Source organism: Vespa crabro, chromosome 1 (assembly GCF_910589235.1).
Source record: "Vespa crabro chromosome 1, iyVesCrab1.2, whole genome shotgun sequence".
In the NCBI taxonomy this organism is placed as follows: Eukaryota; Metazoa; Arthropoda; class Insecta; order Hymenoptera; family Vespidae; genus Vespa; species Vespa crabro.
In genome coordinates, this window is record NC_060955.1 from 2,870,001 (window position 1) to 2,895,533 (window position 25,533).

The window sequence follows — 25,533 nt, forward strand, 5'->3', positions numbered from 1 at the left end:
ACACTAATTGGAATAATATGATGTTTTGTAATATTTATCCCCAAATGAAAGTTATTAATTATAACGTTTTAGATCTCCTTCGACTGTCGATATAAATGTTCTATATATATATATATATATATATATATATATATATATATATATATATATATATATATATATATTCTTTATATTTGTATGTATGTATATAGAAAGATAGAGACATGCACATATATCGAATAAAATAATCTCTACCTCTTCATTCTATCCTTTTACAAGAAAACAAATATTATATTAGAATTTGCAACTTCCGAGATCTAAACTATATAATGTAACATCATTACACCGTATAACATATAGCACATATAAGGATTTTTAATGTATACGTATCCATTGAATTTCCTTACATCTTGCTTAAAAGCTGACGAGATGAAAAAGAAAGATAAACAAAAAAAAAAGAGAGAGAGAGAGAGAGAAAGATGAAAATGAAAAAGAAAAAAGAAAAAGAGAACGGGCAAAAATTCACAAATGTAGAAATAAAAAAAAAAAAAGGTCTACCAATGAAAACGGGATGAAACTCTTACCGGGTCTCTCTTATCCCGGTCCTGATTCCCGTCCCCGATCCTCCCGATTGGAGGAAAAAGGGACAAGAGAGGTCCTATACGTGCGGGAGAGTATAGTAGAATGCGCTGGACCAATAGGAGAGACACCGAAGGAGAGTGGCCCGCGACAAAAACGTCGAAACTGCAGTTGGTACCCGAAGAGAGTCACGGATCCCAGCAGTGAACGATAAAGGAAGAAAGAGGAGGAAAAAGAAAAACAGAAAGAGAAAGAGAAAGAGAAAGAGAAAGAGAAAGAGAAAGAGACAAGAGGAAGGATGAAGACGAAGGGTGAATCGAGACGTGGTTGGTAAGATGGGAAAGATACGAACTATAGAGAGAAAGAGGGAAAGAGAGAGAAAGAAAGAGAGAGAGAGAGCGAGAGAGAGAGAGAGAGAGAGAGAAAGAGAGGAAGAGAAAGAGATACAGGAGAAAGAATCTTCAGAAATGAAGCAGCAATGGCATCGAAGTAGAAGAAGACGGGCACCAGCTCTACACCAGACTTCTCTTCCTACGTTAAGACTATCCCGGCTGTTTGTATGCGTTCGTCCGAGATCAAGTTTTTCTCGAGTTCTGTACCTCCGGAGAGCGAGGCAGGGGCCCCAACTCGAATCCAAGTTGATTTCCTGGCACGCGGTTCATCTTGTCGTTTATTCTCTCCCACCCTATGCCGACTCCCTTTCTCTCTCTCTCTCTCTCTCTCTGTTTCTCTTTCGCTGACTGGCTCCTTCTACTTCTCATCGGACTCTCGCGTGAACCATCTCTCTTTCTCTCTCTTATCTCTTCGCTTCTCCTCGCTCCACATCACCTTCCATCTTTTTCTCTTTCTTTCTTTCCTTCTTTCTTTCTTTCTTTATCTGTCTCTCTCTCTCTCTCTCTGTCTCTCTCTCCCTCTCTCTCCTTTACGTTCCTTCATCGCCCGAGAAATCCTCCCTCCCACCCCCATGAATCCCTCTCTCGCACATTGTCCTTCGTGGTCTCTCGCCTCGTGAATTCTTCTCCCCTTACTCTTTATCGCTGGCTCTCTAATTATGTTAGGCCCAATTGTTACGTAACATACTTCCCGATTGAATTTATATTTATCGTATTTTAGAGACGACCGTAATCGAATGCATATATATATACATATATATATATATATATATATATATATATATATATATATATATATATATATATATATCGAGCCTTTTCTCAAAGAAATTCTTATTCAATTCCGTATTTATTTATCTTAATTCTAGATATAAATGTACCGTCTAAAAGCAATATATGTATATATATATATATATATATATATATATATATGTAAATATATATAATACATATTACATATGCATAGATGCATTTAAATTTATGTATATTTATATATACATCGCTAAAATTCGTATCTATTCGTTTGTATAACGTTCATTTACTTCGGTATCCATGACGCTCAAAGACTTAACAAAGAAAGTCCCCTTAGGGAAATAAGTTTTGGTATGCATCGTATCGTTAATATTCGACGGGCGATCGATCAAAAAGAAAAGGGACTTACTTTGGTGGACGTAGTGATGGGCCTGGTGCCGCCAATTCCTATAGCGTATAGCTCCACCTCGTACCACTGGATTCCTGTTTCCCTGTCGAGAGCAGCAGCGGTCGACAGTATACCTGTCTTCGTGTCGACGTCGAACAATCTGTCGACCTGAGGACCGCCGCTACTAGCGGTCACGTTCGTCACGTAATACTCAAGATCGATGTTCGATCTTCGGGTACGCGCACTCACTCTGAGAATACTCGCCCCTACAGGTTCGTTTTCGTAGACACTACCCTCGAGCTGACCCCGATGTTCCCAAATCGGTTGATCCTCGCCTTCCTCCCCAGGCATTATCAAGGTCAGATATGTCTCCGAGGATCTTCTTTCGGCTTGGACGGCCTCGTCGGTTGCACGAACACCCACTTGATACTTCGATACACGTTCGGGAAGAGCGTTTCTAGTTGATCTTGGAAGTCTCATAGTGAGGTAACCGGTGGTACGATGTATGCGGAACATGTCCGAGTAATTGACGCTCGAACGAAGTAATTCGTATGTGACCAGTCCGTTCGTACTCGAGTCTAAGTCTTTGGCAACCAACTGCGTTACCACGACCTCTTTTTGAGGCTGATAACTCGGATTACCTTTTAACGGTAAAATAACCGCGGACATACTCACGAATATCGGTGCATTATCGTTTATATCCTCGACAATTACAATCACCAACTTCTCCGCCGACAATCTAGCACTAGGTGGTTGTGCCTTGTCCGTAGCAACCACCACCAACTTAAACGTATCGACTTCCTCCCGATCGATCGGCAATAACGTATGTATCACGCCGGTCGATGGATTTATACCGAAACGACGTACCTGATCCTCAGGATCCTGACTGACGATCGAATAACTGACCATACCGTTTTCACCGGAATCTGGATCCTCTGCGGTTATCGTCACTATTGGCATATGTACAGGTATTCCTTCACGAATCTGTCGTACGATCGCTGTATTCGGGAATACCGGAGGATTGTCATTCGTGTCAATGACCTCGACCACCAGAGTCATTACCGAGCTAAGCCTAGGGTGTCCACCGTCGCTGCAAGTTATATTCAGAACGTACTTTTCTAGTTCCTCGTAATCCAATGGTTTCCTCAGGTACAAAGTACCGGTGAGCGGATCGATGTAGAAAGTATCCCTTCTGTTGCCAGCGGATATAGCGAAGGTCAGTTCGCTGTTAGGTCCAAGATCGTTATCGGTTGCTTTGAATCTTAGTAATTCCGTATTAGTCGACGTTGTTTCGAGAATTGAAATTTTCGATTTGTTATCAATGAAAAGTGGAACATTGTCATTTTCATCGAGTACGTCAATGTGTACGGTAGCGCTCGATGATAGACGAGTTTCTAATCCGGCATCGTGTGCTACTACAGTCAATAAATAATTATTCGAAGCTTCACGATCAAGCTGTTGAACCAGAGATATTTGTCCCGTTGCCTCGTCGATCATGAAATGTCCATTTTGATTGCCTGCCTCTAAAGTGTAGAAGACATCCCCATTGAGACCTTCGTCAGCATCCGTAGTATAAACTCTGAGTAATTGAGTACCTATAGCTGCACCTTCGCTAACTTGTACTTTGTAAGGTAATCTCTGAAATTGTGGCGTATTGTCGTTTACGTCGGTAATGTAAATGGTGACTTTGACTCGATCTCTCAAACGATTCTCGCCGTTATCCGTAACGGTTGCTTCTAATGTCACATAGCTAGCACCGGTATTACTAACTAAAAGCTCTCTGTCGAAAGCACGTAACGACTTAATAAATCCATTGCGAGGATCCACGACAAAATCTTGTTGGCTTATAGGCAAAGAAAACATTAAATCAGCGTTACGGCCAACGTCTCGATCCGTGGCTAATAATTTTCCAACGAACGTATCCGGTAACTCGTTTTCTCTCAAGTGAAAAGTAAAACTGGAATTAGTGAATTCCGGGGCGTTGTCGTTCTCGTCGAGAATATGTACGACGACTGGAACGACAGAACTTCTCGATGGGCTACCTTGATCACTGGCAGTCACTTCCAAAGCATAATAATCTTGTTCTTCGCGATCCAATATGTTCTTTACGTAAAGCTGTCCATCTGGGAAAATTCCAAATCGTCCTTCGGCATTTCCATCGGTAACGCTGTATAAAACTCTTCCGTTAGCGCCAAGATCAACGTCCGTGGCAGTTAGTGAAAAGAAACGATCATTTACGGGCGTTGATTCGGACAACGACGTCTCGTAACTCGTCAATTTGAAAACAGGCGTATGATCGTTAACGTCCTCGATGATAACTCTTACTTGATGTTGAGCAGAAAGTGGCTGAACGTCGGAATCCGTTGCTGTCACTTCTAAATTTAAAACCGTACCGGGTGGTGCTCTTATAGGTTTTCCTAGATATATGATACCTGAATTTTCGGCTACCCTAAATTGTTCTCCAGGATTATGAGTCAATGAATAAACTATTCTAGCGTTAGCACCTGCGTCACGATCTTTGGCACGTGCCAAATAAACTTCTTGGCCTACGGCAGCATTTTCTTTCAAATAAACTTCATCGCCACCTTCGCCTTTAGGAAATTTCGGTGGATTGTCGTTTACATCGACTACCGTTATGTTTACAAGAGTTTGCCCATAAGCAAGTCCAGCTCTAGCCGCTAACTGTAAACTGTAAAATGCAACATTTTCCCTATCCAAACAACCAGCTGTACTAATCATACCAGTGACCTCGTCTATCTTGAAGTTTCTTTTTGGATCGCCATACAAAATGTTGTAAGTTACTTTAGTATTGCCATACTGAGTAACTTGTACGGTTCCAACCTCTTTACCAAAGCCAGATGGCATGGAATTACATTCACCCCTATCCTCCATCACGCGGAAGTTGTAACCGTTGTAAGTGTCGAACTCTAGATGTTCCAAATCTTCCTCGCGTATAATCTCGACCATGGCGTTTCTAGTAGCAATTTTATTTCCGGTATCTTTGGCAGAGATGGTTAATTCGTAAAGTGTTTTGTGCGCAGCTCTTAAAGAACCTTCCAAAGTAATTTCACCGGTTCTTTCGTCGACGATAAAAATTCCTTCGCCACCAGATTCCAAGGAATATCTAATTTGAGCGTTTTCTCTAGCATCAGCATCCGTCGCTATGATCTTACCAACTGAAGTACCTACTGGTGCGCTCTCCGGTACAGGCATCAAATATCTCCATGGATAGAACACGGGTGGATTATCATTGACATCTTCCAAGGAAAGTAATACGGTAGCTGTCGATGATTGAGGAGGTGTTCCTTGATCTTTAGCAATCACCAAGATACTGTACTCCGCTATGGATTCTCGATCCATGTTGATTTTTGTTGTTAGCTGTCCCGTTAAAGCATCCAAAGCAAAAGTCTTTGGATAATCTCTTAAAACGCTGGAATGAAAACTGTAAGCGATACTTCCATTGGTTCCTTGATCGTTGTCCACCGCGGTTAGCGTTGCCACGAGGCTCTGCGGAGGAGTATTCTCAGACAAAGTGACATAAACGATATTTTGAGAGAATCTCGGGGCTTCGTCGTTCTCATCCAGGATAGTAACTTTGAGATGGGTAGACGCATACTTTGGATTTGGTCCGCCATCTCTGGCAGACACGTGCAATTCGATACTTCCTTGAATTTCTCTATCCAAAGTCGCTATTGTGGTGACCAAACCAGTATCCTGATCGATGGCAAACCATCCTTGCTCATTACCAGAATCAAAGTCATAATAAATTCTTGCATTTAATCCAGAATCAGCATCCGTAGCCGAAATGCTAGCAACGAAGCTTCCGACTGGCGAGAGCTCGGATAAAACTGCAGAATATTCGCTCTGCTGGAATACCGGTTCATGATCGTTGACATCGTTTACATGGATCACGAGATATGCCGTCGCCGATCTTTGTGGCGTGCCTTTGTCGGTAGCTACGACTGTTAGATTATACTTGGGAATTTCTTCGCGATCCAATTTACCATTCACTCGAACGATATCGAAACTTTGCGTGTTATCTAGCCTGAAATGGCCTAGTTCATTTCCAGCACGTATCTCCACGGTGGTCTCACCGTTCAGACCTTCATCGTTGTCAATGACAGCAATGGCAGCAACTAGAGATTCCTTAGCAGCATTTTCATCGACTGTTGCATAACCAGCAGTTAATGTAAGATAACTAAATTTTATTTCAGGATCATGATCGTTCGCATCCAATAGATTCACCGTTACATAGGTGCGTCCATCTTGCCTGGGTGATCCATGATCTCGAGCAAAGACCGTTATGACGCAGCTCTTTGGACAGCCTCCACCAGGACGTGCTGTCGCACAGCTTTGTTCGGGACAATCTAGAGGTTCCGCGGTTGTGATAGTACCTGTCTCCGGATCTATCGTAAACTGTCTTTCGGTATCAGGTAAATAATACGTCAATTTCGAATTGTCTTCGGAATCTTTATCAGTGGCATGAATCGTGAGAACTTTAGTACCAACCGGTGCACTTTCGTTCAGAGCAACGACGTAATCGCTCTGTTGAAAAATCGGAGGATTGTCATTTACGTCTAATACGGTTACGTTTACCAAAAGATAACCTAATCTAGGCGGATGTCCTCTATCTCTGGCACAAATATTTAAAGAATAATATTCGACTTGTTCCCTATCCAATTTTCCTGTAGTTTCTAAATGTAAATAGGATGTCTCACCGGTTGGATTGCCCGTTACTTCTAAACGAAATTTTTCATCCTTATTACCATCGACGATAAAATAATCATCGGTCACTCCATTCTCAGGAGTATCTTTATCGGTGGCAGCGTCTAATAACAATTTCGTGCCTACGACAGCCGATTCGGAAAAACTCACAGCTATGCTAGATTCGGGAAATTCGGGATCGTTGTCATTGATATCCAATACAAGGATCCTCACTTCTATCGGATAAGTCGGTTGACTTGAGAGTACGACTAGGTCGAATCTATCGCTGCTAAGAGCTTCCCTGTCCAATACCTTGGCTGTTCTTATTTTGCCAGTTTTAGGATCGAGCACAAATTCTTGGGGTGGTTCGTTAAATCTATAAGTAAAGCCAGGTTTCACTGGTATTTGACCGACCAAGGTACCTTTCGGTTCACCCTCCTTAACTTCGAGCGTAACTCTAGTATCTACCGCTCTACTTTGCATCGTCAATCCCATGGTAGCACTATCTTGTGGCAACATCGGTGACCTTCGCGGAATTAACCGTGTAACTCTTTGAGGTAGGTTCTGCAAAAAATACTTGCTCGACGAGCGCATCTCGTTGTTGCTAGCCTGGCCGCCATTTTGGTCCACCAACAACAGTCCCAGGACCAAGGCTAGGACCATCGATCTTCTTATGATCATCTCTTCGGTACCTCAACGCGCCCTTCTTCCTTAGCCAAATTCTTCTCGACTCGTCGGCATAAATCATTTACGATCCACGAATACTACCTGTCGTTCCTTTTCCTCATTGTCTCTTTCAGTTTCATCCTCGATAGTTCAATCACTTTCTTCCGTCATTGTCAACCACTTATAAGCATTAATCAGCACGCGCTGATCTCCAATGGATTGCGACGGTCAACAGCCTGCATTTTTTTATATTCCCGTTCGGCACTTCGTCTTCATTCGAAATTGGATTAAGGATGAACTTTGGAAGGGGTGGGTGTCTTCGGTTCTTCTTCCTCCTCTTCCTTTCTCGCCGGACCGGACCTTTCTTTTTATCCGCCGGTCGAAAGTTAAGCGAGTACAAGAAGAGACTTCGGCCGATAGTGGGGGCACTGACCCATGGAGCCGCACCTCGCGAAACGCGTCTGCAGATGCGCGTTAGAAGAGACCAATCGGATCTCCTTTTACCGTGATTTTTTTCTCAAAAATTACGATTACGAATTGACATTCCCTATCAAGTATCACAACAATTTGAATATAAATTACATATATGTATATATATATATAACTTTTATTAGATGAAAGTCATATAATCAATCTTCGATTCATGTCTCTTACCATGGTTAACCTTGACTTCATTTGCGTAAGCCACACAAAAAAGAAAGAAGAAATACGTCTTTAAAAAATAGACAGCAAATATTGTTCAACGAAATACGAAGTAATAGATCGATCGTCGAAAATTCCTTATCACTTGGATATCATGGCAGCTTCTCATCGAACGTAAATGGACCGGCACATCACAAAGAACACGCAAGCGTAACCTATTTCAATGATATGCGGCACACTCTTACCGAATACCAAATCGAATATTATGTAACTTCTCACCACTTCTGCTTGTTCCTTGCAAAAGTTAATGATCCCATTCCTTTCCCCCCCAACAACAAAAAAAAACAAAAAAGGAAAAACCAACGATCATTCGAAATCACTCACGAAACGATGTATAATAATCGATAACACGATAATCCTCGATCGAGTATGGATGATGATATGTAAGTCCAACGGGGGCAGAAGGGGGGGAGGGGCTAAATGATATCACTCGCGTTTTCTGATGAGCATGTAAAAACGTAAGGGGGTGGGGAAGGAAGACAAAAAAAGAAAGACAAAGTTTCGACAGAGGTAGAAATAAAATTTAAAAAAAGAAATAGAAAAAAGAAAGAAAGTATACACAAAGTGAGGAAAAAGAAAGAGAGAGAGAGAGGCAGAGAGAGAGAGAGAGACAGACAGACAGAGAAAGAGAGAGAGAGAGAGAGAGAAAGAGAAATAAGTAAACGTGTGCCCAAAGAAAACGAGACGTATGTAGGAACGTACACAAGGGCTCCAACGTGCGACGAAGAATATCACCTTCCCGAGGACTGACCTGACTCGACTGAACTAAGCCGGTCCCAGATCCTTGGCGCTGCCAAGAGAAGCATTCTTCGCGGGGCCTGACGCCGTCCCTCTCCGATCCATCGTGTTCAACGCGAGTCTCCTTCTCTCTCTCTCTCTCTCTCTCTCTCTCTCACTCTCTTTCTCTCTCTTTCTTTCTACCTATCTATTTCTATCTCTCTCTCCTTTTCTCTCTTTTTTCTCTTTCTTCTCGCTTCTTTCTCCCCGCCACCTTCTTCACCTTCCTATCACTATCACCTTCTCTCTCTCTCTTTCTACCCCACCCCAAGTAAGGCCCCTCTCCCCACTACTACCACCAGCAACAGCAACAGCAACAGCAACAGCAGCAGCAGCACCACCACCACCACTTCTTCTTTCTCCCTCTCCGTTATACACTACTTCCCCTCTCTCCTCTATCTCTTCCTTCTCCTCCTACCTCATCTTATCCTCATCCTCCACTATAGTTTCGCCTCGCACATCCCGAGCCGCCGCCACCGCCGCCGCCACCACCGCCGCCGCCGCCATCCTCTCGCTGAGATATTCTCCCTTTTGCCCTCGAGGAACGAGCAATGCGGAGGCTCAGGTATGCAAGATGGCCGCCGAGTGTTCAACCTTGGTGCAAGAAGGATAGATTATATTGGTCGAGAAAGAATGAGAAAGAGAAAGAGAGAGAGAGAGAGAGAGAGAGAGAGCTGTAAGAATGTACAAGTGAGACAGAGATAGAGAATAGTACCAACAAGGAGAGGGAGGAGGATGGAGAACAAGAGATGAATAATACGTCGGGAAGAAGGGGAAATAGAGGGAAAGGGCGAGAGGGATTCGCTGCTTAGGGAGGACGACGAAAGAGAGAGGAGTGAGGTAAGAAGAGCCAGTTGTGGGTCCAGACCCACGGCGCTGTAGATATACATCCGTGAAGCTATAGCCACTTTTATAACTAATCCGTTACCGCGATCGACCGTTTCCCCCACCCCCATAACTCTCTCTCTCTCTCTCTTTATCTTTCTCGTTTTCGCGAGTGCGGTCGCATCGGTTATCTGGTCTTTTCCTTTAATCTAGTTTACTGGGTACGAGAGTACTGTATAGCCCTACGTTTAAATATATATATATATATATATATATATATATATATATATATATATATATGTCGATTGGCGCTTTGATAGGTCAATCGATTTATGCCTAGTAAAATACTTTCTCTCTTTCTCTTTCTCTTTTCTAGGTTATACGTACCGTATTAATATTATCAAGGATAGATAAGTACCAATTGTTGAAGTTGATCGTGTTAAATGCAGATGGGGACATTATCTGCTTCTAAGTTTAAATTTATTTCTAGGATTTATATTTACCCGCCTTTTTCTTCTTTTGAATTTAAAGATTTTCCTCGTTCTTGCTTTTTATTTATATCCTTTTTTTTTTTTTATTCTCTTTTTACTTCCTTATCATTGTAAAAAGTTTGTCATATTTGTCAAATATGTTTGTTTGTTTTTTTTTTTTTTTTAATAATCTTAAATACAAATAATCAATTTCATTGTAAAAATTGATCAAATATTTTCGTATAATCGTAATTATAAATTTAAAAAGATACGTATAATTTCGTTGAAAAATATTTCGTAAAATTTGTCAAATATTTTCGTATGATCGTAGATCAACGTATATTTAGAAAGATATATTGCATAATTTCATTGTAATAATAATAACAGAATAGAAGAAGTGTCATCGTCTGATGGAAATAAATTTCACGGAACAAAGATTCGCTTGTTATAAAAGAACCTTCTCAACGTATTGTATGTACCTTAAATGGAGATAGAATTTATATACGGATAGAAATAATTTTGCGAGGGTGTAAACACGAGGAGAGACACTGAACTGCTTGTGTGCATCACGCATGATTAATATTTCCTTTGGTATAACACCGTGGCAACGACGTGCTTACGCATACGCCATTTGTTATTCTGTTAGATTAGAAAGGTTATAACCTTTTGAAGGTCAATGGAATCTTGACATTTATTCTAAGCTATATTTACGACATTTTAAAAAATATTTGACGAAAGAAACGATCAATTATCGGCATTTACCTTTTGTCTAAATAAAAGATAGAAAATTTGAAATATTCATTGTTTGAACTGTACTAAGGGAGAGAATAACGAGACAATATAATCCTTATATCGATATAAATCGATAATCGTATATCGTATCGATCGTATATCCAACTTGATTTTATATACGAGATTGATAATCGATTTTACAAAATTGATCGGTAACATTGATCTAGCATGAAACGTTAACGATAGAAATTATTATTTAACATTAATGATAAACAGGGAAGGTCGTAAGAAAGATAAAAACAACTTTTAAAACAAAGAGAGAGAGAGAGAGAGAGAGAGAGAGAGAGAGAGAGAGAGAAAGAGAGAGAGAGTGAGAGAGGTAGAACATAGCTAATACAATAAATTCGCGTGCAATCGTTCCTCACACGAAATGGTCTTTTGCGCCCACCTTGTCTAACGCGTTATTGTATTTTCTTTCTCTCTTTCTCTCTCTCTCTCTCTCTCCTTCCCTCTCTGTACCATATACGGCGCAGCATCACACTAGCAAAAGAGTAAAATTCTATCGAGTCGTAGGGCACTGCGTAGGCGGTACAAGCTACAGCTTTATTGTTTCACCGAACAATAACTGTAACACATTCTCCCTATTTGTCTTTGACTCCTGCTAGTACATGAAAGACATATCGTTTTCCGGTCTCACACACAACCCCTCAAACCCTTACAATCGTATATCGTAAAACTTAGAAAACGAATGACATTGTGCAGACCGATTTACTCGAGCTTCTATAAATAAATTATTTTCTTTGAGAAATGTTCTTTTTTTTTTTTGTTTTTTTTTTTTTTTCTTTTTTTATACAAATCCACATAACAATAAAATTCATTTTATAACAAATGTATGTACAAAAATTTATTTTGTTTACAATATTCCTCATGTGTATTAATACTTTGATAATAAAGTAATATTTATTATACAAGAAGTAACAATTAACGTTATAAACGTAATTGTTTAATTTTTATTAAATTAAATAAATGATAATATCAATATCATTTCTTAGGAGCACCATAAGCATCCGGCATTCTTTCAATGGTATATCTATGTTGTGAAACATACATTATAGGAACACCAGGTATCTTTCGTATTCTTCTTTTTAAATCTTTGTCATTGGTAGCGACAATATAACATTTGTGCTAAGATTATATTACAAGAGATATAATTTATTATAAGATAATATATGTTAGTCCTTTCATACAAATTTAATATACTTACTTGTGTTACTCTATTTACAAGACAGTCATCCGCATAAGTACCCTTGTGCATACAATTTAATCTTTCAAATCTAGGATCCTTTATAATTCTTAAAGCTATTTTATATTTCTGGCCAAGTTTTTCTAATTCTCCCATTACGCAATCCGTTATATATGGTATGCACTTTGCATACAAACACTCCATCATATTTTGTATGATATCTAATTTATTTTTTATAGAAAAGTTAATGAAATTCGTATCTATTAAAATATGATAGGGAGGTCCTAATTGCGTATTATATTGAAAGAATAATGCGGAAGATTGCTGAGGTCTAAAAATATAATATATCCAATATAGATCTTATGAATAATAATATTAAAATTATATAGTAAGATAAATTATACTCACGCTTCATTAACTTTTAATTTTATTGGGTCTTCTGGTTTAGTTTTCTTTGGAGGTGCTCGTTTCTCTGGTTTTCTATCAATAACAAATACAACTTTATGATAATACTTTAAAATAATACTATACGCAATAATGTTTTTCTTTCTTTTTTTTTTTTTTAAAAAGAACATACTTACATTCTTGAATCACTGAGACTGATCATCTTCTTCATTTGTGCAAACCTCTGCATTACAACTTTACGAGTTTTTTTATTTTTTCCCTGTACAAACAACACGTAAAATTTATTCTTTTACATAGATATCTATTGATAATATTTATTATGACGAAACAAAATCATTTTTAAAATATTGTAAATTAAGAGATAACCTATAAAAATGAATCTACTAATACTTATATATTATACGATAGAATAAAAATTTTTTAATATTACGAAATAATATTGAAATATTTATTTATTATTACAAACCATTGTATTAATTCGTTATACAATCCTTTTGAAATATTAAAAACTCGTATAAATCAACACTGCACACAAAATACACATGTACGAATGACGATATCGTATCCCCTAACGGAGATTTATGGAACTAATACTTAAGGAATACAAAAGGGTTAACCTTATAATTACATTCAACCCTATGTTTGATCATCTTCGATACTTTTCGATTATCGAAAGATTGCAAAGATCGTTCTTTTTAATTTTCAAATGAAACATATATTATCAAATATTTTTTTTATTAATTTTATATATAAAATATTTTGTATAAAATGTTATACATATAATGAATATAATTGAAAAATTTGTTAAATTTCTTGTCTAAAGTATCATTTAATTGGTCTAGTCCTAAATATTCACCAATCTATTTTCAGTTTCATTGGGATCATTGAGAAAATTCTTGGCGCCAGAATTTTTCTCCTAAAATGATACAAAACGTTACTCGTAACTGTAGGATTTTACTTCTTAAGGAATGTGGATGTCCTACTCTACAGCTTTGTTACTATTTCGTACACGCGTGATAGACACGTTGGCTTTTATGTTCTAGTATAGACATATCATTTAAAAAAAAATAATATATATGCTTGTACAAGTGTAGTTTTAATGTGAACACTAAGTAAACTTAGTCATATATATATATATAACGAAATAATATTCCTTACAAACCATATTTTACTTCTTTGAAAACAGACGTACGTGTTCCTTTTAAGTATTTATTTAAATTAAACTCAATAAGTAATATAAATTTCTTTATTTAAATATAAAATTTATAACCGCTGAGAATATCAATTTTTATAGTAAATTTTATTACTTTTTGTTAATAGTCTTCTTTATTATTTTTATCAAATGCGGTATAATACCATTTACTGTCCTATTTATTAATAAAATATTTTTATTGTTTTTAGAAGGAATATATATATATATATATGTGAAAATGAGAATTGTACAGTTAAGGAGACATCGTTTATTTAATATTGTAATTGGTGGAATATTGGTGTTAATTATTTTTTATATGATTGTTTCGTTCTTCTCTGATAATCAAGTACATAATATAAAAGTATATTGGTCAGAACAACTATCAAGAAAACAGGTATATTTAACATTTTTATATTTATATGATTATATGAATTATCAAAAAAATAATATTGGACTATTTGTAGGCTCCAGAACTGGTAGAAGATTTAGGTAATTTTGAACCAAGAAATATACAATCAAAAACAGGTCCTGGAGAAGCTGGCAAAGCACATGTTTTAAGGGATGATCAACAAAATGATGTTCAACAATCCGAATCTGATTATGGTATGAATATGATATGCTCTGATGAAATTTCCTTAGATAGATCAATTCCTGACACTAGACCATCCGAGTAAGTTTTATTTCCAATCGCATCATATATTTTCTTTTATTCAAATAATATGAATGAACATTTGTATTTTCATAGATGCAAACATTGGAATTATCCAACGGATTTACCTAGAACAAGCGTTATTATAGTATTTCATAATGAAGGTTGGTCTGTATTAATGAGAACTGTACATAGTGTAATAAATAGAACACCATCGAAATTCTTAGAAGAAATTCTTCTTGTTGATGATTATTCTGACAAAGGTATATTTTAAAATGTTTTTTTAGAAAATTTTAATTTCATAATATATATAATATTTTCAAGAAAATATTTTTTAGAAAATTTAAAGGGTGACTTAGAATCTTATATTGAACAATGGGGCGGAAAAGTCAGATTACTTCGAAATTATGAAAGGCAAGGTTTGATAAGGACAAGATCAAGAGGTGCACGAGAAGCTAAAGGCGAAGTAATTGTCTTTTTGGATGCTCATTGTGAAGTGAATATAAATTGGTTGCCGCCGCTTTTAGCTCCAATTGCAATGAATAGGTATTGTATATATTTGACAAATTCAAAATTTTACATGTATTTAAATGTTTAGAAAACAATTTTTTTTTTTTTTTTTTTTTTTTTTTTTTTTTTTTTTTTTTTTTTTTATATTATCATAATATCGCAGCAATGTAATGACAGTTCCTGTGATCGATGGTATCGATCATAAAACCTTTGCATATCGACCTGTGTACCAAGCTGGACACTTATATAGAGGAATTTTTGAATGGGGTATGTTATACAAAGAAAATGAACTTCCTAGAAGAGAAGCTAAAACTCGACCACATGACAGCATGCCTTATAAGTATATTATTTATTATCATAATTATAAATCAATCATTATTTTTTCATTATAATTATTAATCTATTATTATATTAATTTAGATCTCCTACTCATGCTGGTGGTCTATTTGCAATGAATCGTCAATACTTTTTATCATTGGGTGGATACGATGAAGGATTACTTGTTTGGGGTGGTGAAAATTTTGAATTGTCTTTTAAAATATGGCAATGTGGCGGAAGTATTCTATGGGTGCCTTGCTCGCATGTTGGACACGTATATAGAGGTTTTATGCCATATACATTTGGCAAACTCGCACAGAAGAAAAAAGGACCATTGATTACTATTGTAAATATATATATATATATATATATATATATATATATATATATAATTATTTTAAAAAAGTTTTATTTTTATTACATGTGATTAACTAGAATTGATATTTTACAGAACTATAAAAGGGTCATTGAAACTTGGTTTGATGAAAAACACAAAGAATTCTTTTATACGAGAGAACCGCTCGCAAGATTACTTGACCATGGTGATATAACTGAACAATTACTTTTTAAAGAACGAAAAAAGTGTAAAAGCTTCCAATGGTACATGGACAACGTAGCTTATGATGTTCTAGACAAATTTCCTGAATTACCACCGAATATACATTGGGGAGAGGTATTTTGAATGATCTTTCCATTAAAATAGATTTTGAAATTGATTAATAATAATAGAAAATAATAAAATGTATAGTTGAGAAATGGAGCAACTGGAGCATGTTTGGACACTATGGGACATGCCCCTCCAAGTTTAATGGCCACTGCATATTGTCATAGTTATGGAAATAATCAAGTAAGCTCATGCACATATATATTGTTATTTTATATCTTGATAATCGATCATAATGTTTAACAATGAATTTTATTTTTAGCTTATTAGGTTGAATTCGAAAGGTCAACTTGGTGTCGGTGAACGTTGTATCGAAGCTGACGGACATGGAGTAAAATTAGCATTTTGCCGTTTGGGTACCGTTGATGGACCCTGGCAATATGATGAAGTATGATAACATTTATATGTATCTAACATTTAAACCTTTTTTCTAGTTTGTTAATTCTTGAATTATTTTAGAAAACTAAAACGATATTGCATCGGGTTCATAAAAAATGTATGGCTCTTCATCCGCAAACTCAACAGTTATCATTAATGCCCTGTGATGTGAATAATACGTATCAACAATGGTCCTTCCATGAGATTAATCCACGTTGGTGAACGAATCAACGTTACAAATATATTTCAATAATATGAATTTTTTTCATGGTATGTGATATTTAACTAAATAATAATCTATAAATGAACCTGTAATATAAAAGAGATCCATTTTTAATATATTGTTATAATTTCAGAAAAGTTTTACACGAATCTTACTTGGCCTGCTAGATAAATCGAAACGTTGCGATTACATGCGAATTAATTGTCAAATTAATTAAACGATATATAATCCTATAAGGAAAAATTCTTTGTGAAATACTTTTTTATAATTCACAAAGTTGCACAGACTATAAAATGCTATGCTAAGAGACAACAGACAATAAGGTGCTGTAAAGTTCAGTCTTCTATTTTTAGTAGTTAAAATTTCTTCAAGTTTTTTACAAATGGACAAATAAAAAAATGAAACTTTATAAATCTGTACAATTCGATATTCTTATTTTACATTTTTGTCCATTTTAAAAAGACTAGATTACTTAAATGAGACTGCTCTTTATAAGTATAGATTCTCGGCAATTGTTCCTTCTTACGATGGCGATTTTATCCTCTTAATGAACGTTCTATTACGAAAACAATCTTTATATGAATATAACTAATCATTTACGATACTATATTAAATATGTTTTTATTTAATTAATAATTATGAAAAAAATTATAGTAAAAGTAAAATGAAATGCTATTTTCGTATTGCCAAACAGTATAAATCTTCCTATATTTATCTATATTAAGATTAATTTTCTTCAAAATTTATATATTTCAGTATGTGAGACAATACAGAAAAAAGAGAGATAATAAGAGAGCATGCTTCCTCTCTCTTTTAATCATGTTTACATCATTAAATTATTTAAATTTTTTTATCGCTTTGTAGTGTCATTTATTGTAGTCAGTAAACAAATGAGATATTTGTTTATATAAAATCCAGAGATAACGCGTGATGATAAATTAATTTTGAATTTAGATACATATGTAAAGTTAAACCTCTAAATTGATGTACAATTTAATTGATAATTATTGTACCTTTTGTAAGTTGCAAGAATGTTGACAACATTTTCATTGATAAAAATGTTATCATCATTTGATCGGAATAATTTATTTTTTTATAACTATATGCACACTCGCGATCAATATAATTTTTGTACTTTGTGATATTAAATGTGCAATCGTATATACATGAAAAATTTTGTTACTGACGTGACTTTCACTAATATAATAATTTTTTGATATATCTATTACAGTATCTTATTCAACTTTAATCACAGGCATGATAAATCTTTCTGATTCGATAATTATAAATACACATTCCAATCATAGTATTTAAAACATTGCTAATGTCTCTATGTGACAAAAAAAGGCTATTAAAACAAATTACGAAGAACAGTTTTAACATCACTAATTGTACATTTAAAATACGAATTCCAACATTCCTCGTTAAAATCGATAACGTTTATGATATTGCAGTGAATCGCATAAAGTTATATTAAATATTACTTTTAATCTGAGTAAGAAAAAATTAAAATATTATTTGTGAGTAAATTTATTCTATTATCTATATTCTTTATTTGTACTTAACACTATATATAAAGCTTATCGTTAGTTTTATAAATCAAGCTTAAATTATACTTGAAAGATCAATAATTGTTGTGATCACATATGATGCAAAACATATGCAGCTAACTTATTATTTTTTAATATCATTAATATTGTTACTCAGAATATACTTCTGTACGTTACATTGGAATAAGAAATTAATATTTATAAAAGCGAAAAATTTACGATTAAATCGTTGAATTATGGTCTGAAAAAAGAAAAAAAAAAAAAATAGGAATAAAAAACAGTTGGATTGATGATAAGTGTCAAATAATATGCAAAGTTTATTATTTTACACATTTTATATGAACGCACTAAATTTGGTATATGTATTGATAATGCTGAATAAAAAAAAAACAAAATGTAACACAAAATATGTTATATATGTTTTGAGAAATTGTACAAATATATGATTATAAAAAAAAAAAAAAAGGAAACATTATTCTTTTTATATTTAATATTGAGAAGGCCATGTTATATGCTCATTACAAATATATTAATACTTCTATTAATACAGAGAACAAATAGTACAGCTATAAAATTAATTGTCGAAACTGTTTTGTAGAAGTTTGTTTATTATATTTAATTTAATTTTATAAAAACATTGAATAGTACAAAGCGCTATTCAAACAGTAATGCAACAAAAGTTTTGGAATAATTTTAGCCCATTGGAACTTCATATAGATAAGACAATTGCAATGAAAGCGTACAAATCTGTAAAAAGTATATATAATTATATTTTGTATTTAGAAATATATATAAATATAATAATGTTTATATATATATATATATATATATATATATATACATTAAAAAAGAAAAAAAAAAAATTACTTACCATGCTGTTTGAACATATTATTAATTATATTTTTATTTGAGCAATTTATTGATTTGTATTAACAATATCATCTATCTTTAATATACTGCGTACAGTTTCGGAAGCAAGAGTGATAGCACTGGTTGAAACTAATAATGGCTGAAGTACATTTTCTTCAAGTATATTCGTAATAGCTCCTTTACGAACATTAATTCCAGTCGTCATTTCACCCTGAGCATGTCTATTTCGCAATTCAGTAACAGTAGCGATTGAATTCAAGCCTGCATTTTCCGCTAACGTAGACGGAATAATCTAAAATTAACATAATATTAAATATATAGTACGTATAAAAATATAATTTATAAAATTCCTATATTAATCAAACAAATGTTAAAACTTACTTCGAGTGCATTTGCAAAAGCTCGAACGCAATAAGCATCCACTCCGCCTAAAGTTTGAGCGTATGCTCCTAATTTCAATGCAAGTTCAATTTCAGGTGCACCACCTCCAGCAATCATTGCTTTCTGTTTTACCAAACATCGAATAACGCATAATGCATCATGCAAAGAACGCTCGGCTTCTTCCAAAACCAATTTATTACTTCCACGTACCAGTACGGTTACCGTACGACCATAATTTTGTATACCAGTGATCTAAACAAATTACAGACACGAGTATTGATGTTATTTTGATATTATTTGATGAATATTAAAATTGTCATACCAACCTTTACAAATTTAGAACTTCCTGTTTGGACTTCTTCGCACAATTCTGCAGAAACGAGATTCTCAGCAACAAAATGATCTAAGGATGCAATTGGCCTACATCCCAAAGTTTTACATACAAAAGGAATGTCCTCGCGTTCTATATCTTTGATTACCATAACTTTGATTTTATCTAAGAAATGAATAGCAAGATCACTGACAGCATCGCGTAAAATAGACTTTTGAACCAGCAATATATTGCATCCAGTTTTTTTAATCTGTTTTATGATATTCAATATATAAGCACGTTCTTCCTTCAAAACTCTATCCATTGCGGCATAATCTGATACAATAACATTATGATCCATCTGGAAGATTTATATTAATTTATAGTTTCTTAAAAAAAAAAAAAAATCCTAAACATAATATATTTATCAATTTAAAAAAAAAAAAAAAAAAAAAAAAAACTTACATCTGTTTTAGGCGGAGAGATGCAAAATTGAATCAAACCAATTTTTGCCTTTTCGATACGTTTTGGCCCATTAACGTTACAGGATTTTTGTGTAAATATCAATCCTTCTACCAACTCTGTATCTTCAACTGTACCTCCTAATTTTTTAATCACTTTGATATCCTACAAATTAAATACAAATTAAATATAAATATACAAAGCATATGATCAAAGTGATAATTTATACTTTACATTCAAATCAACAGCCTGTTCTTTTCCTGGCTCTGTAACTTTTAATACTGCATTCACGGCTAATGGTGCCAATAAACTTGATTGTTGAAATACAACCTACAGAGATTTAAAAAAAAAAAAAAGGAAAAAAAAAGCATAATAATTTCAAGATGCAAAATCAACAGATTTTATGTCAACGTTGTCTCTCATCAGTTACCTTAGAATTAAGCGATGTTGCTGCAGCTTTAACAAGTGATTCTTTATCTGTTAAATCAACCGGTATAGACATACTTGTAAGTATTTCGACTGCTTTAGCTGCAGCTTTTTGAAAAGCATCGCTTATAAGTGTAGGATGAATTCCTTTTTGTAATAAACGTTCTGCAGCTTCTAACAAAGAGCCAGCTACTACAACAACACTTGTAGTACCATCACCTGCTTCAATGTCTTGGGCTTTAGACAATTCAACCAGCTAAAGACATTTAAACATTTCAATACATCTCGCATAAACGTTAAATATATACTCAAAAGAGAGAGATAGAGATAGAGAGAGAAAGAGAGAGAGAGAGAGAGAGAGAGAGAGAGAGAGAGAGAGAGAGAGAGAGAGAACAAACATTGATACCATTTTAGCTGCAGGATGTATAACATTCATTTCTTTTAAGATAGTAGCTCCATCGTTCGTAATCGTTACTTCACCATTGCCTGCTTGAATCTGTATATTACAAACAATACATTGTAAATGAATATCTATAAAATTTTTTCATCAAAATATATGTATTACCATTTTATCCATTCCACGTGGACCTAAACTAGTACGAATTGCATCACTTACAGCTGAAAATATAAAATTGTCAGTTTATTTTCAATAAAATTTTACAATGTTTGAAAAATATATAATAGAATATCATAACTGCTATATCATTATAATACAATATTAATTTAAGAATAATTTAAACATATAATAAGTCATCATTATTATAATATGATCTTATTGGAACTATTACTATATAAGGACTTTTTCGTCTTGATTGATCATTATAAGCCCACGCACGTGTAAAAAAAGCCGAGAATTTACATTTACCTTTCGCAGCATTAATATTACTGCTTCGAATATCAGCAGGTTTACTTTTATCCTTATATGCTTGTCCATGATTACCTCTACCATCGCCTCCCGCTGAAATTGCAGTCATTCTTGTTAAATTAGTTATGTTCTTTTGTGTATTAGGTTTATCGCGAAGCTTATAAGCGAGCTTATAAGGTATCTTCTCGCGAAAATGTCGAGTAGCGTTTTCACGCGGCACTTTTGTTTTTCTTCTTTAATACTTTAAGGTTAAAATTGAAATTGAATTTATTTCAATGTTATAAAAATGTCAAAAATAAGTTTGATTCGTTAATTCACTGATTTATTATAAAAATCAAGAATGATCATGCGAAGTACGAAAGACTCGCCTAAGAAATTTCTTTATGGTTAATCCATAAGACCGGCATTTTACTACCTTTAGATACGATTTTCATATTACGAAGAAATAAGTGAATTAAAAATGCTCGTCATTGATTGGACTACGAATCAACCAATCAGAAAAGAGTTAGAGCAATATCACGTGATACCGTCATAAATATACGCCCAATAAAATTTCAGTAGCCATAATCCTCATTCAGACGGCAACAGATAATCGTAATCGTATCGTAAAATAATTTGTATCGATTTGTAAATTGGTGTCTATTGATCGAATTGTGATTTATTTCATTGCATTAATTACTTGCAAAAGTTCATCGAATTAAAAATAAGTGGAAGTTCTTTTGTCTTTCATTTATGGGACTCTATAAATTTAAAAAGATATCTACTCAATGATAAAGATTTATCTACGGCATCTTAAGTAGCATAAACATAACCTCGTGCTTATTAATAGATAAAAATGAATTTCGATAAAGGACATATACGGCACTGTATGCTTTTTTGTTTTAATCAAAAAAAGACTGTTGAGGAAGCAAAACGAATCATCTCGGCAACTTATGGAGAAAACGTTGTATCCACCAATATTTGTAAGGCGTGGTTTAAAAGGTTTAAAAGTGGCGAATTAGATTTTCATGAGAAACCGCGTTTAAAAATATCGAAAAAATTTAAAAAGAATGAATTCCGAAAAGTTTCTGATATAAATCCACCTGAAAAATTGGAAAAATTTGCAAATGGATTTAAAGGTGAGAATGAGTCAATCGTTTCTCCATGGTTAAAGCCAATAGGTTTTGTGGTTCCAACAGCGAATATTCAAAGGTCGAAATCTAATCATCCTTCAATTTCTAAAATGGTTACTACTGCCATTGAAGAGTTGAAAGATCGTAAAGGCTCATCGCTTCAAGCCATTAAAAAATATATTATAGCAAAGTATGATGTTAATGATGAAAAATTAACACCTTTTATAAAGAAATATTTAAAGACTGCAGTTTCTACTGGTACAATTATACAAACTACAGGAAAGGGAGACTTAGGATATTTTAAACTTTCGATCATGAAAAGCAGATATCCAAAGACGAAGATACATCCCGTTATCAAGAAAAAGAAGACTGCCAATAAATCTATTAAAAAAAGGATAGTTGTAACTCGTAAGATAGCAGTAGATACGAACAAGAAATCTAAAGTACTGACTAAAAAAGCTGAGTCTACTAAGAAATTTACAGATCAAAAGAAGCCTAAAGTTCTTAATTCTAAAGCCGGTGCTGTTGCCGCTGCTGGTGTTACTAAAACAAAAATTACAAAAAAAGCACCACAGCAAAAATTCAAAATTAAGAAGATTAAGATTATCAGAGTACCAATTATCAGAATGAAAGCTCCCAAATCAAAGAGAACAAAGAAATAATCATTTTTAAAAAGATATATAAATCAATAACACATATGCATGATAGCAATAGCTGTTACTACATGTACTGTACAAAATTTTGAAAATAAGTTAAGTGGAGGAAAAAAACTATAGAGCATACTCAGTTACAATTAATACAACAAGACTCAGTTACAACTAATAGCAATAAGTAAAAACATAAGAAGTTTAGATTATAAATAATGTGCTTTTGTGTAAATAGCCATTCATAATTTGCCAATGTCGAGGAAGTACAAAAATGGTAATTTCATTGTTTTAAAAGATATACCATTATTTAGAAATATGATAAAACAATTATGTGAGAAGTGACGGTAGCTTATTGAAAGTGATAACAGATACATATTTTTTATTAAAATGAATACATATCATACTTTTATACTGTTAATTAAATAAATATATATATTGAAAAATTTGATGGGAACTTTTGGAAGCACCTAATATTTCTAGGATAATAGATCGATAATGTTATAAATGCTAATCTATAAATTGCGACAGAATATTTTATATGATTATATTCGCGTTACGACATAAGTATTATTTGTATTATTCTAAAGATAAAAAATCTATTTCTACTGCAAACAAAAAAAAAAGAAAAAAAAAAAAAAGAAAAAGAAAGAAAAGAAAGAAAAAACGAAAAGTCCAAGTAAATATATTTTATATACAGGAAAGCGTCGAGAACTGTGCTCATGTAAGGTAATCAATCGCGTTGCAGGATCATTTGACGAACATTATTTAAAACCGTAATCCTGATCTTCTAACCGCAAGTCTAGAGTCTGTACCAAGACATAGACATTAGATTGGCAAAGGTATAGATCGAATTATTACGTGCGTTGTACGTGGACAGTAGTCGCGAAAAAAAAAAAAAGAAAAAATCTATAGACAAAATAACTATAATTATCGCAATTACCTTTAACAAATTCAAAGGGAGGAGAAAAAAAGGAAAAAAAAGAAAAAAGATAAAGAGGACGTAGACAGACGCATATATGTAGAACAAGGAATATCTCGAGTGCAAGACATTCTGGTTAAATCTGATTTTCTCTATATATGGTTGAACAGAAAGTTTTCTACCCGCAAATGTTCTGTTTGTGGGTAAAGAAGAAGAAGAAGAAGAAAAGAAGAAGGGATGATTATGGGGAAAGGGAAATAATGGACGCAACACATACCACCTGCATTCCTGACACGACCAAGGTGCCTCTCGGTTGCGTCCATTTTTATCTTTCCTGCATACCGTTTCTCTTCAACCGAAAAATTCGTTTCAACGCATACATACATATACATGTATATATTTGAAAACTTACTCAACTATTTGATCGTAGATACAAAAAAAAAAAAAAGAACGATATTATATACACACACACACACACATTTACAGGTACATACATATATACATAAATAGGACAGAGACATATAGAAAATGCCATGTTTCAACGTAAATAAATAATTCAATGACTTTAAACTGATCACCGCTGCGACGTAACAGTGAATTCATTGAGCGACGAGATATAAGAAAGTTCGAGCTCATTGAAAATACAAAACAGATAGGCAGGTACGCGTGCCACTCCTAGTAGAACGTAATACAACGATATTGCATCGATAAGACGACCGGTTTATTCAAACGATGAGTTTGATTATCATTATTGTAGTCCGTGAACTTCGACACTTTAAAGAATAAAAGAAAGGAAAAAAAAATTTCTCAATAAAAATATATGTATAATAAATTAAGCGTATATATGGTGTAATATACGTGTACGTGCTACATTGATAAGGACGTGCACTTTATTATTTGAATTTCTTAATGAAAGTTCTGTAGATATTTTTGCAAAATTTTACGATTATTTTTAAAATTGCTTATGATGAACGTTAAAGAGATAAATAAAAAGAATTAGTATCAAAACAAACATCATATCGTCATCTTTCTATTCGTAGAGCGTATGGTATCTATTTATTCTTCAAAGACGGTTATATATGTATTTTTTTTTTTTTTTTTTTTTTTTTTTTTTAGAGGAAGAAAGAGAGAGAGAGAGAGAAAGAAAAGAAAACGGCAGGTTTGTGAACATAGGTGAAAAAGGAACGCTTTTGTCGAGAGAAGGAGAACGAAGCCGGTTCGTGTCGTTGCTCACTCGGGAAGCTGTTTCTCGCGTGGACACGTAAAAGAAGGAGCACGCTACACTTCCTCCCTCTTCTTATATATATATCACTCTCTCTCTCTCTCTCTCTCTCTCTCCCTCCTTCTCACTTTCTCTCTCTCTCTCTCTCTCTCATTAGTACCGGCGTTCTCCCACTCTTTCGGTCGATCCATCTCTCGCATTAGTCTTCTCAATCCTCCCC

General features: G+C 34.3%; 5 protein-coding genes across 5 annotated transcripts in view; 2 read left to right on the forward strand and 3 right to left on the reverse strand.

Moving 5' to 3' along the window:
- The window catches only part of LOC124426030 (cadherin-related tumor suppressor), a 102,222-nt gene extending 94,746 nt beyond the window's left edge, over window positions 1-7,476 (reverse strand). The window contains exon 1 of the mRNA XM_046967239.1: window positions 2,113-7,476. Coding sequence (XP_046823195.1) covers window positions 2,113-7,476 — 5,364 coding nt within the window. The remainder of the gene's footprint in view (window positions 1-2,112) is intronic.
- Window positions 7,477-11,856: 4,380 nt separating this feature from the next.
- On the reverse strand, window positions 11,857-13,211 carry LOC124423343 (rRNA-processing protein FCF1 homolog). Its single transcript, XM_046960961.1, has 5 exons — window positions 13,082-13,211; window positions 12,792-12,874; window positions 12,619-12,690; window positions 12,232-12,541; window positions 11,857-12,152 (listed from the first exon to the last, which is right to left on the reverse strand). The coding sequence occupies exons 1-5, from the start codon at window positions 13,082-13,084 to the stop codon at window positions 12,009-12,011; spliced, it is 612 nt and encodes a 203-aa protein (XP_046816917.1). The 5' UTR covers window positions 13,085-13,211; the 3' UTR covers window positions 11,857-12,008.
- A 335-nt stretch (window positions 13,212-13,546) lies between these two features.
- On the forward strand, window positions 13,547-18,408 carry LOC124432723 (N-acetylgalactosaminyltransferase 7). Its single transcript, XM_046981834.1, has 12 exons — window positions 13,547-13,803; window positions 14,017-14,201; window positions 14,272-14,477; window positions 14,553-14,719; window positions 14,795-15,002; window positions 15,130-15,306; window positions 15,387-15,630; window positions 15,736-15,957; window positions 16,033-16,131; window positions 16,211-16,336; window positions 16,408-16,596; window positions 16,683-18,408. The coding sequence occupies exons 2-11, from the start codon at window positions 14,046-14,048 to the stop codon at window positions 16,546-16,548; spliced, it is 1,746 nt and encodes a 581-aa protein (XP_046837790.1). The 5' UTR covers window positions 13,547-13,803; window positions 14,017-14,045; the 3' UTR covers window positions 16,549-16,596; window positions 16,683-18,408.
- A 281-nt stretch (window positions 18,409-18,689) lies between these two features.
- On the reverse strand, window positions 18,690-21,812 carry LOC124432724 (T-complex protein 1 subunit delta). The gene is made up of 10 exons (XM_046981835.1): window positions 21,414-21,812; window positions 21,114-21,166; window positions 20,955-21,044; window positions 20,553-20,804; window positions 20,357-20,452; window positions 20,126-20,287; window positions 19,677-20,021; window positions 19,351-19,602; window positions 18,971-19,261; window positions 18,690-18,846 (listed from the first exon to the last, which is right to left on the reverse strand). Exons 1-9 carry the CDS (start codon window positions 21,520-21,522, stop codon window positions 19,016-19,018), a joined length of 1,605 nt encoding a protein of 534 aa, XP_046837791.1. The 5' UTR covers window positions 21,523-21,812; the 3' UTR covers window positions 18,690-18,846; window positions 18,971-19,015.
- Window positions 21,813-21,959: 147 nt separating this feature from the next.
- Window positions 21,960-23,618, forward strand: LOC124432725 (histone H1C-like). Its single transcript, XM_046981837.1, has one exon. The coding sequence runs from the start codon at window positions 22,249-22,251 to the stop codon at window positions 23,185-23,187; it is 939 nt and encodes a 312-aa protein (XP_046837793.1). The 5' UTR covers window positions 21,960-22,248; the 3' UTR covers window positions 23,188-23,618.
- The last annotated feature ends 1,915 nt before the right edge of the window (window positions 23,619-25,533 follow it).

Bases quoted from the DNA above. Each gene is read 5' to 3' on its own strand.
- LOC124423343 (XM_046960961.1), bottom strand. The intron at 12,542-12,618 runs GTGAGTATAATT...TTATATTTTTAG, and splicing joins AAATTAAAAGTTAATGAAGC to ACCTCAGCAATCTTCCGCAT. The intron at 12,153-12,231 runs GTAAGTATATTA...ATATAATCTTAG, and splicing joins TTGTAAATAGAGTAACACAA to CACAAATGTTATATTGTCGC.
- LOC124432723 (XM_046981834.1), top strand. From the start codon at position 14,046: ATGAGAATTGTACAGTTAAGGAGACATCGTTTATTTAATATTGTAATT. The intron at 14,478-14,552 runs GTAAGTTTTATT...GTATTTTCATAG, and splicing joins CCTGACACTAGACCATCCGA to ATGCAAACATTGGAATTATC. The intron at 15,307-15,386 runs GTATATTATTTA...ATATTAATTTAG, and splicing joins CATGACAGCATGCCTTATAA to ATCTCCTACTCATGCTGGTG.
- LOC124432724 (XM_046981835.1), bottom strand. From the start codon at position 21,522: ATGACTGCAATTTCAGCGGGAGGCGATGGTAGAGGTAATCATGGACAA. The intron at 21,045-21,113 runs GTAATACATATA...TGTAATATACAG, and splicing joins CACGTGGAATGGATAAAATG to ATTCAAGCAGGCAATGGTGA. The intron at 19,603-19,676 runs GTTGGTATGACA...TAATTTGTTTAG, and splicing joins GAAGTTCTAAATTTGTAAAG to ATCACTGGTATACAAAATTA.
- LOC124432725 (XM_046981837.1), top strand. From the start codon at position 22,249: ATGAATTTCGATAAAGGACATATACGGCACTGTATGCTTTTTTGTTTT.